This window comes from Bos javanicus, chromosome 23, assembly GCF_032452875.1.
Source record: "Bos javanicus breed banteng chromosome 23, ARS-OSU_banteng_1.0, whole genome shotgun sequence".
In the NCBI taxonomy this organism is placed as follows: domain Eukaryota; kingdom Metazoa; phylum Chordata; class Mammalia; order Artiodactyla; family Bovidae; genus Bos; species Bos javanicus.
In genome coordinates, this window is record NC_083890.1 from 20,265,818 (window position 1) to 20,288,226 (window position 22,409).

Here is a 22,409-nt window from a genome sequence, read left to right on the forward strand (position 1 = left end):
TGGGTACCACACCCTGAGAACTTTTGTTTTATAAAATTTCTTAATTTCTCCTAACCCCACTGTGGTGGTTGTTAGTGGGGCTTCCCAGGTGGCTCAGTGGTAAAGAATCCTCCTGCCAAGCAGGAGATGCGAGTTCCATCCCTGGGTCAGAAAGATCCCCTGAAGAAGGAAATGGCAACCCACTCCAGTATTCTTGCCTGGAGAATTCCATGGACAGAGGAGCCTGGCAGGTGACATCCATGGGTCACAAAGAGTTGGACACAACTTAGCAACTAAACAATAGCAACAACATTCTTTTCAGTCATAGCTATTGTAGGGGTGACGGATTCCACAGGATAGCCTAAGCTCTACCCGACTCAGGCATCATATTCCCCATTTCTAGTCCCAGTCAACAGAGATGGACTCACACGTGGTGGCCTTTGCTCTGATTATCTTCACTGGCTCAGGTAAGAAAAATGAGGAAAGCGCACAGAACTTCAGAAATTCCTTCAGCTCTCTTTTCTCCTTGGAATTTCGATAGTGCACCTGAAGCAGCAGCTCATATTCCTGGATTGAGCCTAGGAAAAAGAGAGACAGTCAGAGGCATCCTTTCTCGGGCTGGGAGGGAGATACTGCAGAGCAAGTGAGGGCAGAAGAGAGGTCAGGTTCAGCGTGGGGCTCGTGGACGCTGCTTGGTATTCACTTCCGCTCATCCAGTCATGGACTGAAAATAAACCTCCAGAGTAAAGCATGCAGACTGCCCACACAGGCCCAAGACACATCTCTTCTCTGACTTCTGCCAGATTAGCTGCTCCGTGCTCTCCAATCCAGCTCAGCTCCGATGTCCTGATTGTCCCTACTTCTCAGGTCACATCTAGAGTCAAGCTTCAGGGTCAAGACTGAAGGGAAAAGAGGTGAGGAAGTCTTAGGCACTCTCCCCTCCTGCTCCCTCAGTTCTGGTCTTCTGAAAGCATCTCTGATACTAAACCCCCAGTTCAGACTTCTCTGGTGGTCCAGTGGTTAAGACTTCGCTTTCCAATGCAGGAGGCGTGGTTTCAATCCCTGGTCAGGGAGCTGAGATCCCACATGCCTTCAGGCCAGAAAACCAAAAAAAAGCAATAATATGTATACCTATGGCTGACTCATGTTGATGTTTCACAGAAACCAACACAATTCTGTAAAGTAGTCATCCTTCAATTAATAAAAATAAATTTGAAATTAAATAAAAGAAGTAATATTGCAAATTCAATAAAGACTTTAAAAATGATTCACACCAGAAAAATCTTTAAAAAATAAATAAATAAATAAAACCCCCAGTCCCCTCTTTTCTCTCCAAAGAGCCTTTCCCTCTTATGCACAAATGTTCCACTAGTTAGCTGAGTTTGATACTGAGATGAAATGCCAAAGTAAAAAACAAAGCAAACCTTACTTGAACCTTAACGCACTCTCACCTCCACCTTATCGTTTCTGAGCAGCACTTCTCGTTTCCTTAAGGAGAGGCCATTAGGTGCTTTGCACTGGGAGAGAAGAGGAACCCCACCCAGAATTTACTTAGACACATTCACATGAAATTTGGTATCAAATTCTGTGGGGTCTTAATATCCTCTGTGGACCCCAGACTGAGAATGTCAAGGACTTCAGAGACAAAGAGGCAAAAGATGAGTATCTTTTTCCCCCGAGTTTCATTTCATTGCCATTGACAAAGAAACCTCTAAGAATCCTGTAGATTTCTCAGGACACCACCCTGCTTTCTCTGGGCACAGATGAGATGGAGAGGGCTCCTATGAAACTGCCCTGGGGAGTTGGAAGATTTATAGGGAAGAAAAGCAGCTGAATCAATCCCTAGGCAAGGAGGGCATGACAACCCATTCCAGTGTTCTTGCCTGGAGAATCCCATGGACAGAGGTGCCTGGTGGGCTATGGTCCACAGGATGGCAAAGAGTGGGACATGACTGAAGTGACTGACACACACAGAGGAAAATCCCTAGGCTTCTTGGAAGGAAATCCAGAGGTTGCAGCCTGTCCTGGGACATTAACAGGAGACTCCTGTCTGTCACGGTTGCCACCTACTCACCTCTCCCCTGTCTCCTTCAGGCCGGAAACTCTATCCCAGCCTTGGGAATTACCCCCAGTGATGAGGGCTAAGGAGATATCCACTCCCATGGCTCAGACAGGTAAGAGGTGGGAAACTGCGGAAAGGCTGACCCTGGCCACACTGTCAGGGGTTAATGCTTCTTGTTCTGGAACCACACGGACTGGGGTTGAATCAAGCCTCCACCTGCCCCCGCCCCTCCCTGGGCTGTGTCAGTTTCACACTCTCTAAAATAAAGATGGTGATTGAACCTAACTGATAGGATCCGTGTGGGAATTTAATTCATCTAACACACCTAAAATAGTGCCTGGCATTTGCAGCAGTTCAATGTGTATGTGTGCATTTACCATTTTACAGCATTCCAAGTTGAAATTCTGATTTCATTTTCCCAAAGAATTATGGCCTTGCTACAATGTGGGAAGGTCTATGGCCCTGTGAATATATTGTCAGGTGGCAAATTTACTGTCATCGTTCAGTCGCTAAATAGTGTCCGACTTTTGCGACCCCATGGACTGTATAGCCCGCCAGGCTCCTCTGTCCATGGGATTCTCCAGGCAAGAATACTGGAGTGGGTTTCCATTTCCTTCTCCAAGGGATCCTCCCAACCCAGGAATCAAACCCGGGTCTCCTGCACTGCAGGCAGATTCTTTACCGACTGAACTACGAGGGAGGCCCAGATGGATTGGGGTGAAAGATTTACTGCACCGTAATAAAGCTTTAGTGGTCTGACCCAGGAATCTAACAACCATCTGTGTGTATTGCTTCCATGGGGAAATATACACAATGCTTGAGACACCACACTTACAAATCAAATTTCAGACCACGACTCATTTCTAGATTGAAGTCTGTGCCTTTAATTACATTATTGGGATCAAGATGAGGAAGGAAAGGAAGAATATGGGCAGTTACTGGCTGGGCACGGGGTAGGATACTATGCCTCTATTATATTATTTCATCCTCACAAGGAATTACTATTATTATCATTCTACAGATTTGAGGTATATAACGACATGCCCAAGATCATACAACCCATCAGAAGCACTCCTAGGACTTAAACCCTGCTCTCCTGGCTCCAGTGACTCAGAGGGTAAAGAATCTGACTGCAGTGCAGGAAGCCTGGGTTTGATCCCTGGGTCAGGAAGAACCCCTGGAGAAGGGAATGGCTACCCACTTCAGTATTCTTGCCTGCAGAATTCCATGGACGGAGGAGCCTGGCAGGCTACAGTCCTTGGGTCTAAAAGAGTCAGACATGATTGGGTGACTAATACCTTTACTATCACTCCTGGTTCCAGTGTATGCTTCCAGTCTAAGAGTCTTACCTAGAGGCTTTTCCTTATTCACAATGAGTTCTTGTTTTGTTTTGATGCCTTCATCCCTCTGTTAAAAAGAAAAAAAAAAAAAAAGAATTACAACAAGGGTTTGTCATGTTGTATTTCATAAAGCTGTTTCATACAACATGCTGTATTTCATGTTGTTGGATTTCCCAGATAAATTAAAATTATGTATCTAAAACCTAGCGAGATGGTGAGTGGGTACAAGACAAGACATGGCTGAGACACCTTTTGAGCACAGATCTGAAGGAGGTGGGAAAGTGAGGATCTCCAAGAAAGAACTTTCCAAGAGGAGGGAACAGCACGTGCAAAGGCCACGGGATAAGAACATGCCTGGCACGTGAAGGCCAGAGTAGCTATGTGCTGTGGGGGAGGGGGCAGAAGTGAGGTCAGAGAGTATCTCTAGGGAGGCAGGTCCTGTGGATCTTTCTGGGCTGTGGCAAGGGGTGTACAGGACAGGGAACTATACTCGATGTCTTATAATCACCTATAATGGAAAAGAGTCTGAAAAAGAATACATATGTGTATATATTGGGCTTTCCTGGTGCCTCAGTGGTAAAGAATCTGCCTGCAATGCAAGAGCCATGGGTTCGATCCCTGGATTGGGAAGAACTCCTGCAGAAGGAAATAGCAACCCACTCCAGTATTCTTGCCTGGGAAATCCCATGGACAGAGGAGCCTGGTGGGCTACAGTCTACCGGGTCACTATATTCTTGCCTGGAAAATCCCATGGACAGAGGAATCCGGCAGGCTACAGTCTATCGAGTCGCAAAAGAGTTGGAGATGACTTAGCAACTAAACAACTCAATCACTTTGCTGTATACCTGAATCTAACACAATTGTAAATTAACTATGTTAGCTAAACTAAAATATGTAAATTATTACTTCAATTTAAAAAAATGGGAACTTCCCTGGTAGTCCAGCAGTTACAAAGCCGTCTTCTAATGTGGGGAACACAGGTTCTATCCCTGCTTGAAGATTTAAGATCCCACCTGCAGCATGGCAGCTAAGCCTGTGAGCTGCAATTAAAACTTGACATGGCCAAATAAGTAAATTTTAAAAATAGACGACTTCTTATTTTTAAAATGACTATTGGAAAAAAAACAAAGTGAGAATAGGGAAGAGTCCAAGGATTGCTAACCTCGATTAATGTGGATTTATATGCTTTTTCTCCATCAAAGAGGCCATAGGAGAGGATGTGCTGAGTTAGATGTCATCTCTAGGATGGCTCAGTCCAAGATGCTGGTTTTGCTGTCAAGTCATCTAAGCTCCAGGAGATAAAATGACTCGTCTAAGGCCACACAACTAAGGCAGGTAATGTTGAGACAAGAACCCAGCACTTCTGATTCCAAGTCTATGAAATTATGTCATTTCAGTTGCCTGGAGAGTGATGGGAACTCATAGTGGCAGAAAGACAGAAAGGAAAACAGGACATACACCAGCTAACCTCTAGGAAGCCATCTCGGCCCTCGGTGATCGTGAGGAAGGAGAAGAGCCAGAGAGGAAGAAATCTCATCTTCTGCTGGTCCCTCCTAGTCCTGGACAGGACACAAACAGCTGGAGTCACAGTCTGTGACTAGACGTGTGTGCCATGCAAGGATGAGACATGAAGACAAGTCATTCAAACCAAAATTTTAAAGTGCATTGGTGGGGGTGGGGGTGGGGAGCAAATCTTGACTTGCTTCACTTTGCAACTGAGCGCATTTAACATCCAGCCTTTTATATTTCACTGAGGTTTTCTTTTCATCTCAGTAAAGACAAACACTCAAATAACCAAGGACCCTAGAAACACTAATATTAAGATAGAATCAGAGTGTTTTAGCATTAAAATAGTCATGAACCAATCAGATTTCCTTCTTCATAGTTCATGCGGTTAGCAACAAATTGTCCTCCAGTTCATGGTTATCTCAGAATAATTTAGACACAACTCAGCCCACAGTCATGGCGATAAAATGCCCTTTACAGCTCCATGGGAAAAGATGAAGAGCTGATTCCCCAGCATTGGAATCAGTGCCTGGAGTCAGCAGCACAGAAGATCAGTCCAGCACTTACCTTCCTCTCTGGGTGCCCTTTGAACTTCATGCACGCTTTGTCATCCCAACAGCACTACCCTGTGCTTTGCTCTTTGATCTACATGAAAATAGAACAGTTGGGGAGGGATGGAAGAGGAGGTTGGAGTTAGCAGATGTAAGCTTTTATATAGATAGTAGATAAACAACAAAGTCCTACTGTATAGCACAGGGCTGTGCTGTGTGTGCTTGGTCACTTGGTTCTGTCCAACTCTGCGACCTCATGGACTGTAGCCGCCAGGCTCCTCTGTCCACGGGGATTCTCCAGGCAAGAATACTGGAGTGGGTTGCCATGCCCTCCTCCAGGGGAATCTTCCCAACCCAGGGATCAAGCCCAGGTCCCCTGCATTGCAGGCAGATTCTTTAACCATCTGAGCCACCAGGGAAGTCCAAGAGTACTGGAGTGAATAGCCTATCCCTTCTCCAGGGGATCTTTCCCACCCATGAATTAAACCGGGGTCTCCTGTGTTGCATAGCACAGAGAGCTATATTCATTGTCCTGTGACAAAGCATAATGGAAAAGAAGAGAGAATGTATATATAAGTATAATCCCTAAATCACTTTCTTATTCAGCAGAAATTAATACAACATTACAAATCAGCTATACTTCAGTTAAAAAAAATACAATTAAGGGACTTCCTTGGCTTCCCAGTGACCAAGACTTCACACTCCCAACAGAGGGGGCCCAGGGCTTGATCCCTGGTCAAGCAACTAAGATCCCACATGCCACTACTAAAGATCCTGCATGCCACATTGAAAATCAAAGATTTGAATTCTGCAACTAAGACCCAATGCAGCCAAATAAATGAATAAATGTTTCTTAAAATATTGATTAAATAAAGAAAAAAGACATTAAAGACAGTGCAACTACTGCCACCGATATGGCCTATATGTTAGTAGAGAGTCTTTCTAGGGCTTTCTAGGGCAGCATGAAAAATAAGCCATGGGACACACACCCCTTTTGTATTTACCTGCTCCCCTTAGTGAATGGTGCTCACATGCCCCCATCCCCTGCCTGCCAAGATTCCCCCTAAATAGACTACTTTAACTTTCTTTGGGCAACAATCCAGACTCCAGATCATTCTTCTCCATCTTGCTTCCCCAAACCTATCTGCTCTGAGTCCTGGTCCCTCTGACTCATGCTTTTTGCTTTCTGAAAGTGATAGGTTTTTGTCTCTGGGGTGGTTGTTTTTTCAGATATACACTATGCATATACACCATCATTCGTAAAATAGATAGCTAGTAGGAAGCTGTTGTCTAGCACAGGGAGCTCAACCTGGTGCTCTGTGATGACCCGGAGGGGTAGGATGGAGGGGATGAGAGGGAGGCTCAAGAGGAAGGGAATATATGTGTGTGTGTATGTGTGTGTATATATATATAACTGATTCATGTTGTTGTATATCACAAACTAATACAACAATGTAAAGCAATTATTCCAATAATAAATTTTTAATTCAATTTGTAAAAAATAAATAAAATTAAAATTTAAAATGAAATTAAAAAAAATTTTTTAAATGACTCCATAAAAATAGACATATTTTATAACATGAGTATATGTACATGGGGGCTCCCCAGGTGGCGCTAGTGGTAAAGAACCCGCCTGCCAATGCAGGAGACGTAAGAGACGTGGGTTCGATCCCTGGGTCAGGCATATCCCCTGGAGAATGGCATGGCAACCCATGCCAGTATTCTTGCCTGGAGAATCCCATGGACTGAGGAGCCTGGCAGGCTATGATCCGTAGGCTTGCACAGAGTCGGACACAACTGAAGCGACTTAGTCGCAGCAGCAGCAGCATGCACGCATATTTATATTGGGGCTTCACCAGTGGCTTAGATGGTAAAGAATCTACTTGCAATTCGGGAGACCCAGGTTTGATCCCTAGGTCGGGAAGATCCCCTGGAGAAAGGAATGTCTACGCACTCCAGTATTCTTGCCTGGGGAATTCCATGGACAGAGGAGCCTGGCGGGCTACTGTCTATGGGGATTGCAAGCAGTTGGACATACTGAGCAACTAAAAAAAAGAAAGAAAGAAAAATATGGATGTTAACATAGATACACACATACATAATAAAACGTGTCTATCTATATCTGTATTATGTGTATATACACACTCATACATAATGAAATTTCATATAGATGTAAAATAGCTGAACAGTTTTGTGAAACAGAACTCCTTTTCCTATGTCCTTTGGATATTTTCTATTTGTTTTTATTTATACACATGTTGTTATTGCTTATTTGTTGGTGAACTGCCACATCGTGCTAAACTGAAACCCTGATCCTAAGTTCCAATTTACCACATCCTGCTAAGCCAATTTTCCGGTACCTTCCTGAAGTGAAGTCACATTGCAGAGGGAGCTGGTGCTCTTTCTAGCTCCTTTCCCACTTTTTCTCCACTTCCAGGGATGATTTTTAACATGATCTCCTCTTGTTCTCTTGTGCCAGGGCCTGCTTCCATGTGGGAGGCTTGGCACTCACATGGCTCTTTCTCTCCATTTCTCTCTCTCTCTCTCTGAAAAATCTCTTTCTCGCATATGGCACCCAGGCCTGTGGCTGCAAACCCAACATGAGGAGGCCTGGGTTATTAGTTCCAAGTGTTGTGAAGAAACTCTCTTATCCTCTTGGCCTGTTTATTCTCTCTTCTTCCCCCACTGGAGGGTGGAACATGGGCTTTCTGTCTTCTTGGACTTGTTAGAAATGGTAAACTGAAACTTTAATCAGGATTTCAGACCAGGGATTCCCAGTCACTGGTCCAGAGGCCAATCATGAATAGCCAGACTATGAAAAGGAGAGGGAGGCATTGAGAAGGAGAAAAGGAAACACTTCAGGGCCAATTTGAAAATACAGGCACCCCCATTCCACCATAAATCTACTAAATCTTACACAGACCAGGGTCTGCCATGTGTGTTATTAAAGCTTCCCAAGTGAGGCTGACCCCTAGGCAGCTCTGAGAGCTGTTTTGCTAAACTACTTCTAGGAGAAGAAAAAAAGGTTCTATTCCAAGGCTATTTGGAAAGACTGAAGCTGAAGCTGATGCAAAGACCGGACTCATTGGAAAAGATCTTGATGCTGGGAAAGATTGAGGGCAGGAGGAGAAGAGGGTGTCAGAGGATGAGATGGTTGGATGGCATTACCGACTCAATGGACAAGAGTTTGAGCAAACTCTGGAAGGTATTGAAGGATGGGGAAGCCTGGCCTGCTGCAGTTCATGGGGTCTCAAAGAGTCAGATACAACTGAGCGACTGAACAACCACAATTGAGGCTAATACTGTTATCTGAATTCTCCTTTTGGAGTGTGAGACCAAAGTTTCAACTTACCAAAATGGTTTCTTTGCTTCCTTGGTACACTCAGCTTCCTCTGGGGTAGGGTTGGAAGACTTACAGATAAATAGGGAATAATTTTTTAGTATTAGGTATGGGCCACACAATATTTAGGACACTATTCATTGTCCAGGATGACTGTTGTTTTTTCGAAATTCAAATTTAACTAAGGGACTTCCCTGGTAGTCCAGTGGTTAAGACGCCACACTCCCAATGCAAGGGCCCAGGTGTGATCCCTAGTCAGGGAACTAGATCCCACATCCCGCAACTCAAGATTTTGTGTGCTGCAACTAAGACTTGGAACAGCCAAAAATAAATAAAAATTTTTAAAAATTTAACTGGGCATCCTATATTTGACAAGTAATCGTAGATATGGATATCTCAAGGTGCATGGGTCAAAACAGGCTCTGTGGTTAGCCTGCCTAGGATTCAGATCCCGGCTTTGACATTTATTAACTGGATGCCCTTTGACACTTTCTTAGTCTTTCTATGCCTCAGTTTGCTCATCTATAAGATGGGGAAAGTTGAATAAAATTCAGAGATTCTTTAGAGAATTGAATGAGTAATTGCATATAGAAAACCTAGAGCAATGCCCAGCAGATGGTGAGCCTCAATGATTGATAGGTGCTAATATTAGCACAACTAGCATTTCAATCTCACCACCAGTTTCCATAGTAACTTGTTGGATTATTTCAGAATTTGACTTCAATCTGAGTCAAATTAACTAAGCAAATAAAAGGTACTCCTGGTACTCCTGATGCCCAGCACGGTATCAATGGAGGGATTCAAGCTTCAAGGAAGTAAAAATACTTGTTTACAATAACTGAGTTAACTGATTCTAAAGATGTTTAATTGTGTGTGTGTGTGTGTTGAGGAGTTGTTGTTTAGTCACTAAGTCATGTGTGACTCTTTTGCGATCCCATGGACTATAGCCCACCATGCTCCTCTGTCTGTGGGATTTTCCCAGGCAAGAGTACTGGAGTGGGTTGCCATTTCCTTCTCCATGTGTTGAGGAGGCGTAATCTTAAATCCTACTTAAATTTGCCCTCACTAGAGGCAAGCCCTATGGTATTTTCAGCACTTCCTTCTCAGTTGGAAGTGTCTTGATTATTTAAAAAAAAAGAAAAGTTCTCAGAATCCACGTGTCCTTGCCACAGATGAGGAGCTGTTGTTGTCATCAGCGTGTATGTGTTTGTTTACATCACACCTCGCTGGGGGTCAGTGATACCTGACCTACAGCTGTGTCGGCCCTGGCATCCATGCGAAGGCTTGGCCATAGTGGGACCCCCTTCACTTCCTTGAATTCATTCAACTGAATTCATTCCTGATAATCCTTGTCCTTCAGTTTTTGGAGAACAATCATTAGCATTTGCTATTATGCTTCTGGAGACAGCTGCCCATTGTCTTCTCAGTCTTCCAGTTATATATTTATGGATCAGATTTCATTTATTTATGTCAACAGCTGTCTCCTTATCAACAGTGGTGCTGAACTGGGACTGCTCTCACCTACAGTTTCCAGAATTTTTAGCAATAATCTATTCTTAGGCAGAACTGAACTCGGGCGGCTTTCCTGGCATCAGTATTTATGGGATTGTGTTTCTCCCTCTATAAATAAAAGAATTCCCAGTAGAATCGTCATCCTCCTCTCTGCCTTGAACTCATGTGCATGCACACATATGCGCCTGTGCACGCGCGTGCACACACACACACACACACACACGGGAAGAGCAGATCTCTAACTGGGATATGAAAAAAATTATGATTCAAATAGAACTGGTTAACAGGTGAGAACTTGCCAAACCTTGTTTTCATTTTATTCTTTTTTTATGAGTTTTCAGTCATGTTTTCATTGGGATCTGCCTTTGTATAGGAATCCCTGAGCCATTTGCCTTTGAGAATGTCTTCGTGTTTTTCAATAGGCAGATACAGTAGAGAAGCCAGGTGGAAATATAGGCAGGAAACAAAAAAGATAACCAATGCATCACACTTGGAAAAATATTTGGTGGTTTGGTCATTTTTTTTGAGCTAGACTAACTTCTGGAAGGACTATAAAGATATTTAAAATTTCAGTGAGTGTCTGTGTTGTCTCCCCAGTACAATTTAAACACATATTTTATATATTAGCATGTTTTTAGTATGTTAATATTTAATAAACTTGGTCGGAAAAAACCTAGATGAATTAGACCCTAACCTCAACTTTGTCCTTTTTCTGCTAGAATTTGTGCAAGCTAAAAAGAACTCTTGCTGGACTCAGTTTCCTCTTCCCTAAAGTAAGCAAGAAAATAAGATGCACTCAGAACTGTTCTCATTCAGATTTCATTATTATATGCGCATTTCACAGTTTCTATGTATATACCATTTATGTAGTTATTCTTTACATTAGTGCCTATTAGTAACTGAATCTGAGCTTGGAGAGATTAATTTTTTTTTTTTTTTTACTGGACGCTAGGTAGGCTGCAGTCCATGGGGTCGCTAAGAGTCAGGCACGACTGAGCGACTTCACTTTCATGCATTGGAGAAGGAAATGGCAACCCACTCCAGTAATCTTGCCTGGAGAATCCCAGGGACAGAGGAGCCTAGTGGGCTGCTGTCTATGGGGTCACACAGAGTCTGACACGACTGAAGTGACTTAGCAGCAGCAGTAGCAGCAGTCCTATTTTCTCTAGTTATTATCATTCCTGAACATCTTTTAAGGTGAGCTGAGAATCTACTTATAATTAAGTTCTTAGGATGAGAATAGCAGTGGGGTGTTTTAAGAACTCCCAAGGCTGGAAGAGATAAAAGAACCTACTTAGCTAAGCTGGCCTTTCCCTTGGGACACTTCACCAATCTGCAAAGCTTTAATTTGTCCAATCGCTCCCCCCAATTTCCTAGGCAGGGAGTTTGCTCATCGTAGCTCCACCCCCTTGGGGAAACTCCAAGAACCATGATCAGATCTACTTTTGAAAACAGCTGCTGCATCGCTTGAGTTTCTCTCCTCCAATGTCCCTATTTAAATTTCCGATGGCTCACTGAATGGATCTCCTTTCAGAGTCCAGCTTAAGACCCTATTTCTTCCCTGATCCTTGTTCCTTCAAAAATTAAGAAATATTTTTTTTACAAGTCCCTGTGTCCTTTGCCATTCAACTAGAGAGCATTTCTCCTGTTGCTGATGCTGTCATCATAGCTCAGCTGTCTGCTCCCTCCTCATATGGATTCTGGTGTTTGTTTTTTTTTTTTTAATTCATTTATCTCTTAAAAGAGTTGCGAGAGTGCTCAGTCTTGTCAGACTCTATGCGACCCTATGGACTGTAGCCCGCCAGGCTCCTCTGTCCATGGAATTTTCCAGGCAAGACTACTGCAGTGGGTTGCCATTTCCTCCTCCAGGGCATGTTCCAAACACTGGGATCGAACCCGAGTCTCCTACATTGCCTGCATTGGCAAAGAGATACAGAATGACTTGTTGTTCTTAACTCATCACCCAATACTTCTGGTTTATTTCTCATAGACGAGTCTAGCTCTATTCTGCTGTAAAAAGCCTGACTGCCAGCCTCAAGGGTTGGGTCTATTCCAACCCCCTGTAACTGAAGATTTTCTCCTGTCACTCACGGTTCAGTAGCGCACAAGTTACCACCAAGCCCTTAAAACATGATTAATGGCATTCCAGAGGAGGTGCCAAGCTCTTTCTTGCAGCCAAGACTTAAGCTTAGCAATGGGGACCCAGCCCTCCTGGAATCCCCCGGTCATTATTTGCCATCTTCTCCCGCTTGATTTTGCCTACTGACAATCAGTAAAGCCCAGAAAACTTGAGCTTCCTCTTGGACTGTTTACTTGAAAAAAAGTACCTGAATAACACTCAAGGGAGGGGATAGTTACATAAGAAGAAGTAAGGATAATTCTTTCTAATTTACAAAAAGCTTTCATATGTATGTCTTTGATTATTTTGGCGATTAAGTGGGAATTATTTTGGCTTCACACTTGTATAAAATGAGAAGAGTAAACCTAAATTCTAAATAAAAAGACTATCTTTGATTTCCTTAAATTTCTCTCCCTAAAGAACCTCATATTTCTCTTAGACTCTGGGCCCGGTTCATTTTATTGCTTGGGCCATGGTTTTTCTAAAATTTGAGTGTAATTGCTTTACAATGTTGTGTTAATTTCTGCTGTACAACGAAGTGACTCAGCCATATGTACACATATATCCCCTCCCTCCTGAAACCCATTTCCGTTTCTCCCCCATCCACTCATCTAGGTCAAAACAGAACACCGAGCTGAGCTCCCTGTGAAACGGAGCAGGACCCTATGGTCCTTGCCCTGCATGTTCTCTGCCTGCCTTTTGTCTGTGGAAAACTTTAGTCAAAGAATAATCATAAAAGAGAGAAATGCTGAAACAAAGAAAAAGAGTCAAAGGAGACTAAATAATAATAATAATACAGTCATTAAGCATAGGCAAAGACCTTTAGTTCTTTCTCAAGGTCTATAGATAATATTCAGAGGCATATCCTGTGAGCTGTCTCATAGATATTAAAACACGGGGTGGGAGAAGTTAACTACATGATGACCAGACTGTACCCAGGACACGAGCTGCCACAGTTTCAGTAACTGGCTGCAAGGAAATGGAAACAAATGGACCTGGAACTAAAGATTAACCATACCCCAAACAACTGAGATGATGTTGGTCAGACCACTGATGACCAATTTGAAGATGGCTGTTAGAGATGACTGTGCTGTTTTCACATGTAGCTCAGTTAAGCTCTCTTTGTACAAGAAAAAGAAGAATGTATGTTTCAAAGCTATGTTCCTAACAAATGTGAATGTCATTTTGTATCCAAGGAAACCTAACTCTTCAAGAGTGAAAACACAATTCATCAGGCCTACTGGGAAGAACCTACAGAACAGGCTTTGTGGGGTCTTCAAGGGTGAAAGGTCAGATTAAAGCTTTTACAAACTGTTCTTGTGTGATCTGTTTTTAAATGAGTAAAACAATATCTGACTTCTCATTCAGTGCTCACATTGATAAACCTTGTTTCAAATCTACCAAAAAATACTCATTCTATAAGTTTCCCTAACCGTATTAACAGTATTTTCATCACAATTTCCTAGTAAGTAAAAGCCTATTTTACAATTATATTTCCTCAAATGATTTTTCTAGAAATAAAACCAGTTGCCTGGCATTCTGCCTATCCTGCAAATACCATGCCAATTCAAAACTAAAACGCCTTCAAATTATGTACAGATGAAAAGCAAACACATCATCATGGTAAATTTGTTATTTAGACTCCTATAATCTGTCTTAAACGTCCCTTCTATTAACCTTTTTCTTGTTCATCCTTCATTCCAGATTATTTTGAGTTTTGATAGACATGGCCAAATGAGCCTTCTCATTTGTACCCAGTTATAGTCCCTGGTACAGTGTAGAAATGCCTGTTTCATCACACTGGCCCCAACACGATTATAATGCTTGCCAAACTAATTGGCAAATTTTACTCTAATTGTTTTAATTTCTAGGCTTTTGATTATTAATAAAATAAAACATTTTTTCAGATGTTCATTGGCCATTTATATGTATTTATATGTTATTTTTCTGGTTTGACTATTTAAGTCTTTATATCAAGTGTTTCTATTGAAATGTTCACTTTTATCTTAACAGCTGCTTTTAGGAGCTCATCATAGCATGGATATCAGCTCTTTGTCACTCATGTTATAAACATTTGCCCATCATTTGTCTGTGGTCTCATAACTTTTTATGTTGTCCTGTTCAGCACAAAAGTTTAAAACGTTCATGGAATCACATCTGTCAATCTCTTCCATTTGGATTTTAAACCTGGGGTCATGTTAAAAAAATTTTTCTATGCAAATATGGTAAAAAAAATATCCTCTTATATTTACTTCTCACACTTCTTTAGGCAAGTTCGTTTGTTTGTTTGTTATACACATTTACATCTTCAACCTTCCTGAAGTTATTTTAGGTTTTGGTATAAAATAGGGCTTTGGGGCTTCCCAGGTGGCTCAGTGGTAAAGAATCCGCCTGCCAAGTGGAAGACAAGGGTACAATTCCTGGGTCAGGAAGATCCCCATGAGGAGGAAATGGTGACCCACTCTAGGATTCTTGCCTGGGAAATCCCATGGACAGAGGAGCCTGGTGGGCTACAATCCATGGGGTCACAAAAGAGTCAGACATGACTTAGCGACTAAATAACAACAAGGGCTTTCCTTTCCTTTTCCTCCAAATGAATAGTTAGCTATCCCAGCTACATTTCTCGATGGAACCATTCTTTATTAAGACCACCTGGAAAAATCTTTATCCATTTTAAAGGTGCATACTGTCATCATAAAACTCTAACCTGAATATTTTAAAAATTCTATGCTGTCTTTGTCTTTTCTTTTGCTAGTTACTTGCTTAATTGGCATCTTGGTCAACAGCATAGAAGAGTGTTATGTTATATGCCTAAGAACTGTATCGTTAAGTGTCTTATTAGGAAGAATTAACCTGATATTCTTAAGCAATTAAGCACAGGAATGTCATCAAGCAAAACTGGGCTAAAGTACAAACAAAAAGTCTGAAAGGTTTTCATGGAAAATATAATCTGCTTAATCCAAAGTCTCTTTACCCAAAACGCTGCAGGTGTGAACCAGTCCTAATACCACATTTTTATAGTAAATGTCTGCTTATCCCTAAATAATAGAGGAACCCTTATGACCAGATTTTTTAAAAATTTTATCTTATGAGGATGAGGCAAATGATAAAGAAATTATTTTCAAGACTTTATTTAAAGTCTTTGTTCCAAAGGACCTTCTTTAAAGCAAAACAACAATTTCCACTGTCTGTGGGCCTCTGAAGATTAAAAACTGACATTTGCACTGAGAACCCAGAGACTATGAGGACTAGATCATCCTCATCAACAAAATTTAACTATATTTTGCATTTTTTTCATGTCTGTTCACCTTTTTGGATTTTATTCACTTAACTGACCGTGCACAGGAGATTTACAATAACTCTAGAAAATGCTAGGGCAATTTCACACTTGTTAATTCTTATGGATATTTGTCCTGATATGCCAGAGCCCAGGTTTTCATCTGCCATTGAACTGGAGCTTCTATGAGATTCTCTGTGGCTTGCTGGGGAGTGGGGTGCTGTAAGAGGCCCCCCTCCCCACATTTCCTCTGGTTTTCTGTACTGCAGTGGTGGAATTCAGCAAGACTAGAACCAGCTGGGCATGGGAGAGAGGGTGATGCTTTACATCTTTTGCACCATCCTTCTAGGTTCCTAGATTATTTTCACAGCTATTAAGACCATGTAGCCAGTCCAGAACTTTGAAGGCCTTGACATCCTGTGAGCACATCTCTGCTCAAACACAATCTATGTAACTATGGGTATTCCCTGCCAAAAATCTTTAGAAAGAGAACGATAATTTGAAAGAGAACAATATTTTGAAAATTGCAAAGACATATGTTTAGATTGGGTAGATTGTGGTTTCATAAGGTGTTCTCGTTTGTTTAGTCACTAAGTCATATTCGATTCTTTTGTGATCCCATGGACTTTTGTGACTCCATGGACTATAGGTTCCTTTGTCCATGGGATATGCCAGGCAAAAATAATGGAATGGGTTGTCATTTTCTTCTCCAGGGGATCTTCCCAACTCACGGATCCAACCCCCATCTCCTGCATTGGCAAGTGGATTCTTTACCATTGAGGAAGCCCACATGAGTGGCCTTATGCAAAACTGTGAATTCAGTGACATTGTTGTGGAGAAGCCATCCCTCTACTTTCTGAGTTGTTCACCCTGGGGACACACCCCAGCAATGGCTCACATCCTTCCATACCCGGTACCCTATTGCTTCTTCCAGTTCATGCTTGCACCAAACCAAAGTGCTCGGAAAGCCTTCCTCAGTAATCAGTGCAAAGAAAGAGGAAAACATTATAATGGGATAGACTTGAGGTCTCTTCAAGAAAATTAGAGATACCAAGGGAACATTTCATGCAAAGATGGGCTCAATGAAGGACAGAAATGGTATGGACCTAACAGAAGCAGAAGATATTAAGAAGAGGTGGCAAGAATACACAGAAGAACTATATACAAAACAGATCTTCACAACCCAGCTAATCAGGATGGTATGATCACTCACCTAGAGCCAGACATCCTGGAATGCGAAGTTAGTTGGACCTTAGGAAGCATCGCTACAAACAAAGCTAGTGGAGGTGATGGAATTCCAGTTGAACTATTTCAAATCCTAAAAGATGATGCTGTGAAAGTGCTGCACTCAATATGTCAGCAAATTTGGAAAACTCAGCAGTGGCCACAGGACTGGAAATGGTCAGTTTTCATTCTAATCCCTAAGAAAGACATTGCCAAAGAATGCTCAAACTACCGCACAATTGCGCTCACCTCACACGCTAGTAGAGTAATGCTCAAAATTCTCAAAGCCAGGCTTCAGCAATACGTGAATTGTGAACTTCCAGATGTTCAAGCTCATTTTAGAAAAGGCAGAGGAACCAGAGGTCAAATTGCCAACATCTGTTGGATTATCAAAAAAGCAAGAGAGTTCCAGAAAAAACATCTGTTTCTTCTTTATTGACTATGCCAAAGCCTTTGACTGTGTGGATCACCACAAACTGTGGAAAATTCTTCAAGAGATGGGAACACCTGACCTGCCTCTTGAGAAATCTGTATACGGGTCAGGAAGCAACAGTTAGAACTGGACATGGAACAACAGACTGGTTCCAAACAGGGAAAGGAGTATGTCAAGTCTGTATATTGTCACCCTGCTTATTTAACTTCTATGCAGAGTACATCATGAGAAACATTGGGCTGGAAGAAGCACCAGCTGGAATCAAGATTGCCAGGAGAAATATCAATAACCTCAGATATGCAGATGACACCATACTTATAGCAGAAAGCAAAGAAGAACTAAAGAGCCTTTTGATGAAAGTGAAAGAGGAGAGTGAAAAAGTTGGCTTAAAGCTCAACATTCAGAAAACGAAGATCATGGCATCTGGTCCCATCACTTCATGGGAAATAGAAGGGTAAACAGTGGAAACAGTGACAGACTTTATTTTTGAGGGGGCTCCAAAATCACTGCAGATGGTTACTGAAGCCATGAAATTAAAAGATGCTTACTCCTTGGAAGAAAAGTTATGATCAAGTTAGACAGCATATTAAAAAACAGAGACATTACTTTGCCAACGAAGGTCCATCTAGTTAAGGCTATGGTTTTTCCAGTAGTCATGTATGGATGTGAGAGTTGGACTGTGAAGAAAGCTGAGCATTGAAGAATTGATGCTTTTGAACTGTGGTGTTGGAGAAGACTCTTCAGAGTCCCTTGGACTGCAAGGAGATCCAACCAGTCCATCCTAAAGGAGAATGTTCATTGGAAGGACTGATGTTGAAGCTGAAACTCCAATACTTTGGCCACCTGATGCGAAGGGCTGACTCATTTGAAAAGACCCTGATGTTGGGAGAGATTGAAGGTGGGAGGAGAAGGGGACAACAGAGGATGAGATGGTTGGATGGCATCACCAACTCAATGGACATGAGTTTGGGTGAACTCCGGGAGTTGGTGATGGACAGGGAGGCCTGGCGTGCTGCAGTCCATGGGGTCACAAAGAGTCGGACACGACTGAGCGACTGAACTGACTGACCTGAAAGTGCTCAAAAAAGTCACTGACACCCTAGTTTGAATGAATGTGTTCATTTACTTTTCCTAAGAGGATATGTCTGTCTTTTTAATTGCAGAACGAATGACATCAGAGGGCACATAGATACCAAAGTAGCGAGCCCCCTCGCCCTCAGCACAACAAGACATAAACCTTTCATGAGAACCCTGCCCCTGTTTTTAAAAAAGAGTAAAGGAATACACTGTGTTTGTAGAGAAGCAAGATATATGTACCTATGAGGCATGTCAGCAAAAATTTACATCAACTTGTGGTCATGCATTAAATAGGAGTCTGTGCAAGTCAAGCCTCTTAGACTCAACATGTTCATGCTCCAATTTTAACACTTTATGCTCATGGCTACTATTTTCACATTAAATAACTAGAACAATAAAAGCTGAATAATTTGCTCAAGATTATGCCACTTGGTAATGGCAACCCACTCCAGTTTTCTTGCCTGGAGGATCCCATGGGAAAAAGAGCCTGGCAGGCTACAATATGGGGTTGCAAGAGTCAGACACAACTTAGTGATTAAACCACCGATGGTTGAACAAAGTACTCTATGGGGTCGTATAACATACGATCCTTTTAAATTTGGGTTATGTTTGAGTAATTAGTGGTGTTTTATTAAAAACATAGCAAAGGTTTGTGTTAGTACTCTGATAAATTACAAAATGTATTTTAATCTTTTTTTGTTACTTCCCTTGACTCTGTAATCTGCAGCCTACCGTGTGTTATTACCAGGTTTGATTTAATGGATTTGTCCATGGAAATGCCAAAGTTATCATTTCCCCGCACCTCTGCAGCCTGACCTTCCTTCCATACCTCCTTTGGTAACTTCCCATGATTTAGTCTCTGGCATGGATGAATTACATAGACTAGCAGGCTTTCATACATGGATTCTTCATGAAAAAGAAGAAAAAGGAAGAGAAAAATGACTACGTTTCAAGGCTTGTCAGAAAATATAACGGGTCACTTTGTACTTATTTGAGGGAGAGAGACTAGGAAGTAATTAAAAACATCAGTTTGTGGATTTTTCAGGGCCCAAAGAAGAAGTTAAATTGGGAAATACTTCCTGGAAATATACCAATTAGGTCAAATCTTAAACTAATTCATCCTAAAGTGAAAATAAACTTGATCTTCTTAGATGGCACAATGGACTGTGTTTGTACGATTACCCTTGGTGAAGCTTTCTTTATTTCAGTCAATCCACCTCCCAGACACCACCCCCCAAGAAGAAGGGGTACTGTCTTGAAATCGATAGAGAGAAGGTTATGCTTTGAATCAACAACCTTGAGCCTGAGACTCACATAACATCTCAATTTATACAGTTACCAAGAAACTGAACTCGATTGTATCTGTTCCTTGTTTTCTCCACTCTCCATTCCTTTAGTTACCCTTCTTCAGGAAACAGGATATTGAAATATGGGTTTCAATTATTGAAAACTAATCAGATTAACAGGTGGTAAGGATGATGCTAAGACACGTTCTAAGGAATCAAATCACAGCATTGGGGCTTACCTGTGATTCCACTCTTCACATCACAGCCCCCGGGAGCCCTTCCTCTGGGGTAATCGTGGCTTGATCACTTCTTGTTCTGTTTGGAAAGACAATCGAAATAGCTGAGCCACAGCAGCTCGCTGGCATGTGTACAGGCCACTGATTTACTGGTAACTCCTGTAGCACATTGCTACCCTGTAGGCAGACAAGCCCAGAACACACCCGCTTCAATAAGGAAGAGAAAAATACCTTTCTGTTGACTCTTCCTCCCACTTAGAGTCCCTATCAGGCCTGGTAAGAGGAAGGAAATCAGAGCCCATGACCTAACAATTCTCCCAGCAGACAGAAATCATGGAGGGGAAATGGGAGGAAAATGCTCCAGGGCAATGCAGGACACTTCTGTCCTCGATTGGTGTGTTTCACAGTGTCACTCTGTCCAGCTTCCACAACCAGCCTCCGGACACCCAGGGTCATACCTCTTAAAGCGGAAGGAATGCAGCCCTCCGTGTGTAAATTTCAGGTGGGAAGAGGTGGGTCATACCAGTGGGGTATGGAGAGAGACAGATATTATTTCTCCTTTTCTGATTTTCTTGCACAACACTGAATAATTGGCCTGCTACTTTCCCAGATGAAGCCACCTCAGACTTCTCTTTGAAATACTACAGAATGAAGGTGGGCAAAGGAGAGCCCTGGCATGTACGCACAGGGCAAATGCTTTCAGTATGTTGTTTGCCCTTAGAAAACCTCATGCTAAACCTTGTTAACTTCTTTCATAAGTTTCTTTTTCCCATCCAAGTTGAAAACTAACACTTCACAATTACCAATAATTTGAGGTAGGTGACTCTAAGTCACTCTGTAACTTACAAATGATTTGAGGCAGCTTACAATACTAACACTTAAAATAAAATTACATTAGAATAGACATAAAGAAATTTAAACTGTAATAGTTCTATACACAAACTATATATATATATATGTATATGGAATATTCAAAAGAGAAACTATAAAAGTAGAGCATCAACTAAGAGAAAGAATGTAAATAAAAACTTACTAGGTAGTTGCTGTGTTTTGTAAATTGAAAGCTTAACTCTATGAACAGAGCTTCCTAGCAAGGAAAAGAGGAAGCTAGTCTGGTAGACTGCTCTTATTATCAGAAGAGAGGAAATATATACTTTCTCAGGAAGAACAAAAAGGTCTTTGGAGCACTAAAATCTAATAGAAATCTCTTTTTTTTAGAGAGAACAATATTCCCCAAATTATCAAGGTCCATAATTTCAAGTTGAAGACTGACCTTCAGTGCCAAGCAGGCTGAACCTCAATGTGATCTTCTCGTTTCCAACAACAGCTTGGCCACTTGGTCCACATCCTTGCTCTTCATGACCGGGCCTGGATCTGGTCCAGTGGAAGAGTTGACAAGAGAACGAAGCCATTCTGCCAACCCCCAGTTTTTCAAGGGCATCAACCATCCCTCCTGTGTCACCCACTAGCCTGGGTGGAATAGAGCTGATGTCATAATAGTCAAGTTAATCCCCTTCTCTTCACATGCCTTTTCAGCAGGGTTTTGCCTGTTTTGGAGATGCATCAATGGTAAGTGGAGACCAAATATTCATTGAATACAAAGAGTCAAGGTCTTCTAGACCTGTATGCACTCCTTTGGTTAATCCAATGCCTAACGTTCTAGGATCAGATGCCATCTTTTCAGTTCAGTGCTGCCTTTTCCTTTTGTCTGTATTAAAATGCAAGAGCTTGTAGGCACACTTATGTCACTGATATCTCAGTGTTTATAAAATGAGGCTAATATTTACTAATTACTTAGGGAGAAAGTAGCAGTAGAATTGGGTGGAGGGGGAGGGGAAGAGGTAAGGAAACAGTGGCAGAGTGAACAGATAAAAAGCGATCAATCAGCATGGAACTTGGCATGGTGAGGGCTGGTGGCTCCGATGACAGCTGTTATTCACCTCCAGCTCTTTGTGCCACGAAGCCCAGCAACTTCCTAGGCACTGGTGCGTAGCCCCACAACCAAAAGGACCCCTACTGTTTCTTAGAGCAAAGAAATGGTATCATTTAGCAGATACAGTAAGTCTCCTACATACGAATGAGTTCCATTCCAAGCATGCATTTGTAAGTCCAACAAAGTTAGCTTAGGTCCCCAGCTAACACAGCTGACTATACAGTACTGTGCTGTAATAGGTTTATAATGCTTTTCACACAAATAATGCATAAAACAAATTAAGAAAACACTTTTAGTCTTACAGTATTGTATCTTGGAAAAACACAGTAATACAGAACAACAGCTGGCATACATGGGCTGGTGTCAAGTGAACGGGCAAGAAGAATTACTGACTGGAGGAGGAAGGGGAGGTGGGAGATGGTAGAGCTGAAGGATCGTCAGCAATAGGAAACAGAGGGCAAGCTGTAATTTCACTCACATCTGATGTTGATGAAACCTACATTTCAATGCATCTTTGAAAATCTGCAAGTAGAA

General features: G+C 41.9%; 1 protein-coding gene across 6 annotated transcripts in view; it reads right to left on the reverse strand.

The window, feature by feature from the left end:
* Positions 1–20,139, reverse strand: part of ADGRF1 (adhesion G protein-coupled receptor F1) — a 44,682-nt gene extending 24,543 nt beyond the window's left edge. Inside the window, exons 1-6 of one of the 6 annotated variants that reach the window (XM_061398363.1) lie at positions 19,946–20,129; positions 7,393–7,483; positions 5,455–5,532; positions 4,850–4,978; positions 3,391–3,448; positions 408–557 (exon numbers count right to left, since the gene is read on the reverse strand). In XM_061398363.1, coding sequence (XP_061254347.1) covers positions 408–557; positions 3,391–3,448; positions 4,850–4,978; positions 5,455–5,484 — 367 coding nt within the window. In that variant the 5' untranslated portion in view covers positions 5,485–5,532; positions 7,393–7,483; positions 19,946–20,129. Of the gene's footprint in view, positions 1–407; positions 558–3,390; positions 3,449–4,849; positions 4,979–5,454; positions 5,535–7,392; positions 7,484–19,945 lie in introns of those variants that run through there. The other 5 variants (XM_061398364.1, XM_061398362.1, XM_061398367.1 and 2 more) reach the window with 5 other exon arrangements.
* Positions 20,140–22,409: the final 2,270 nt, after the last annotated feature.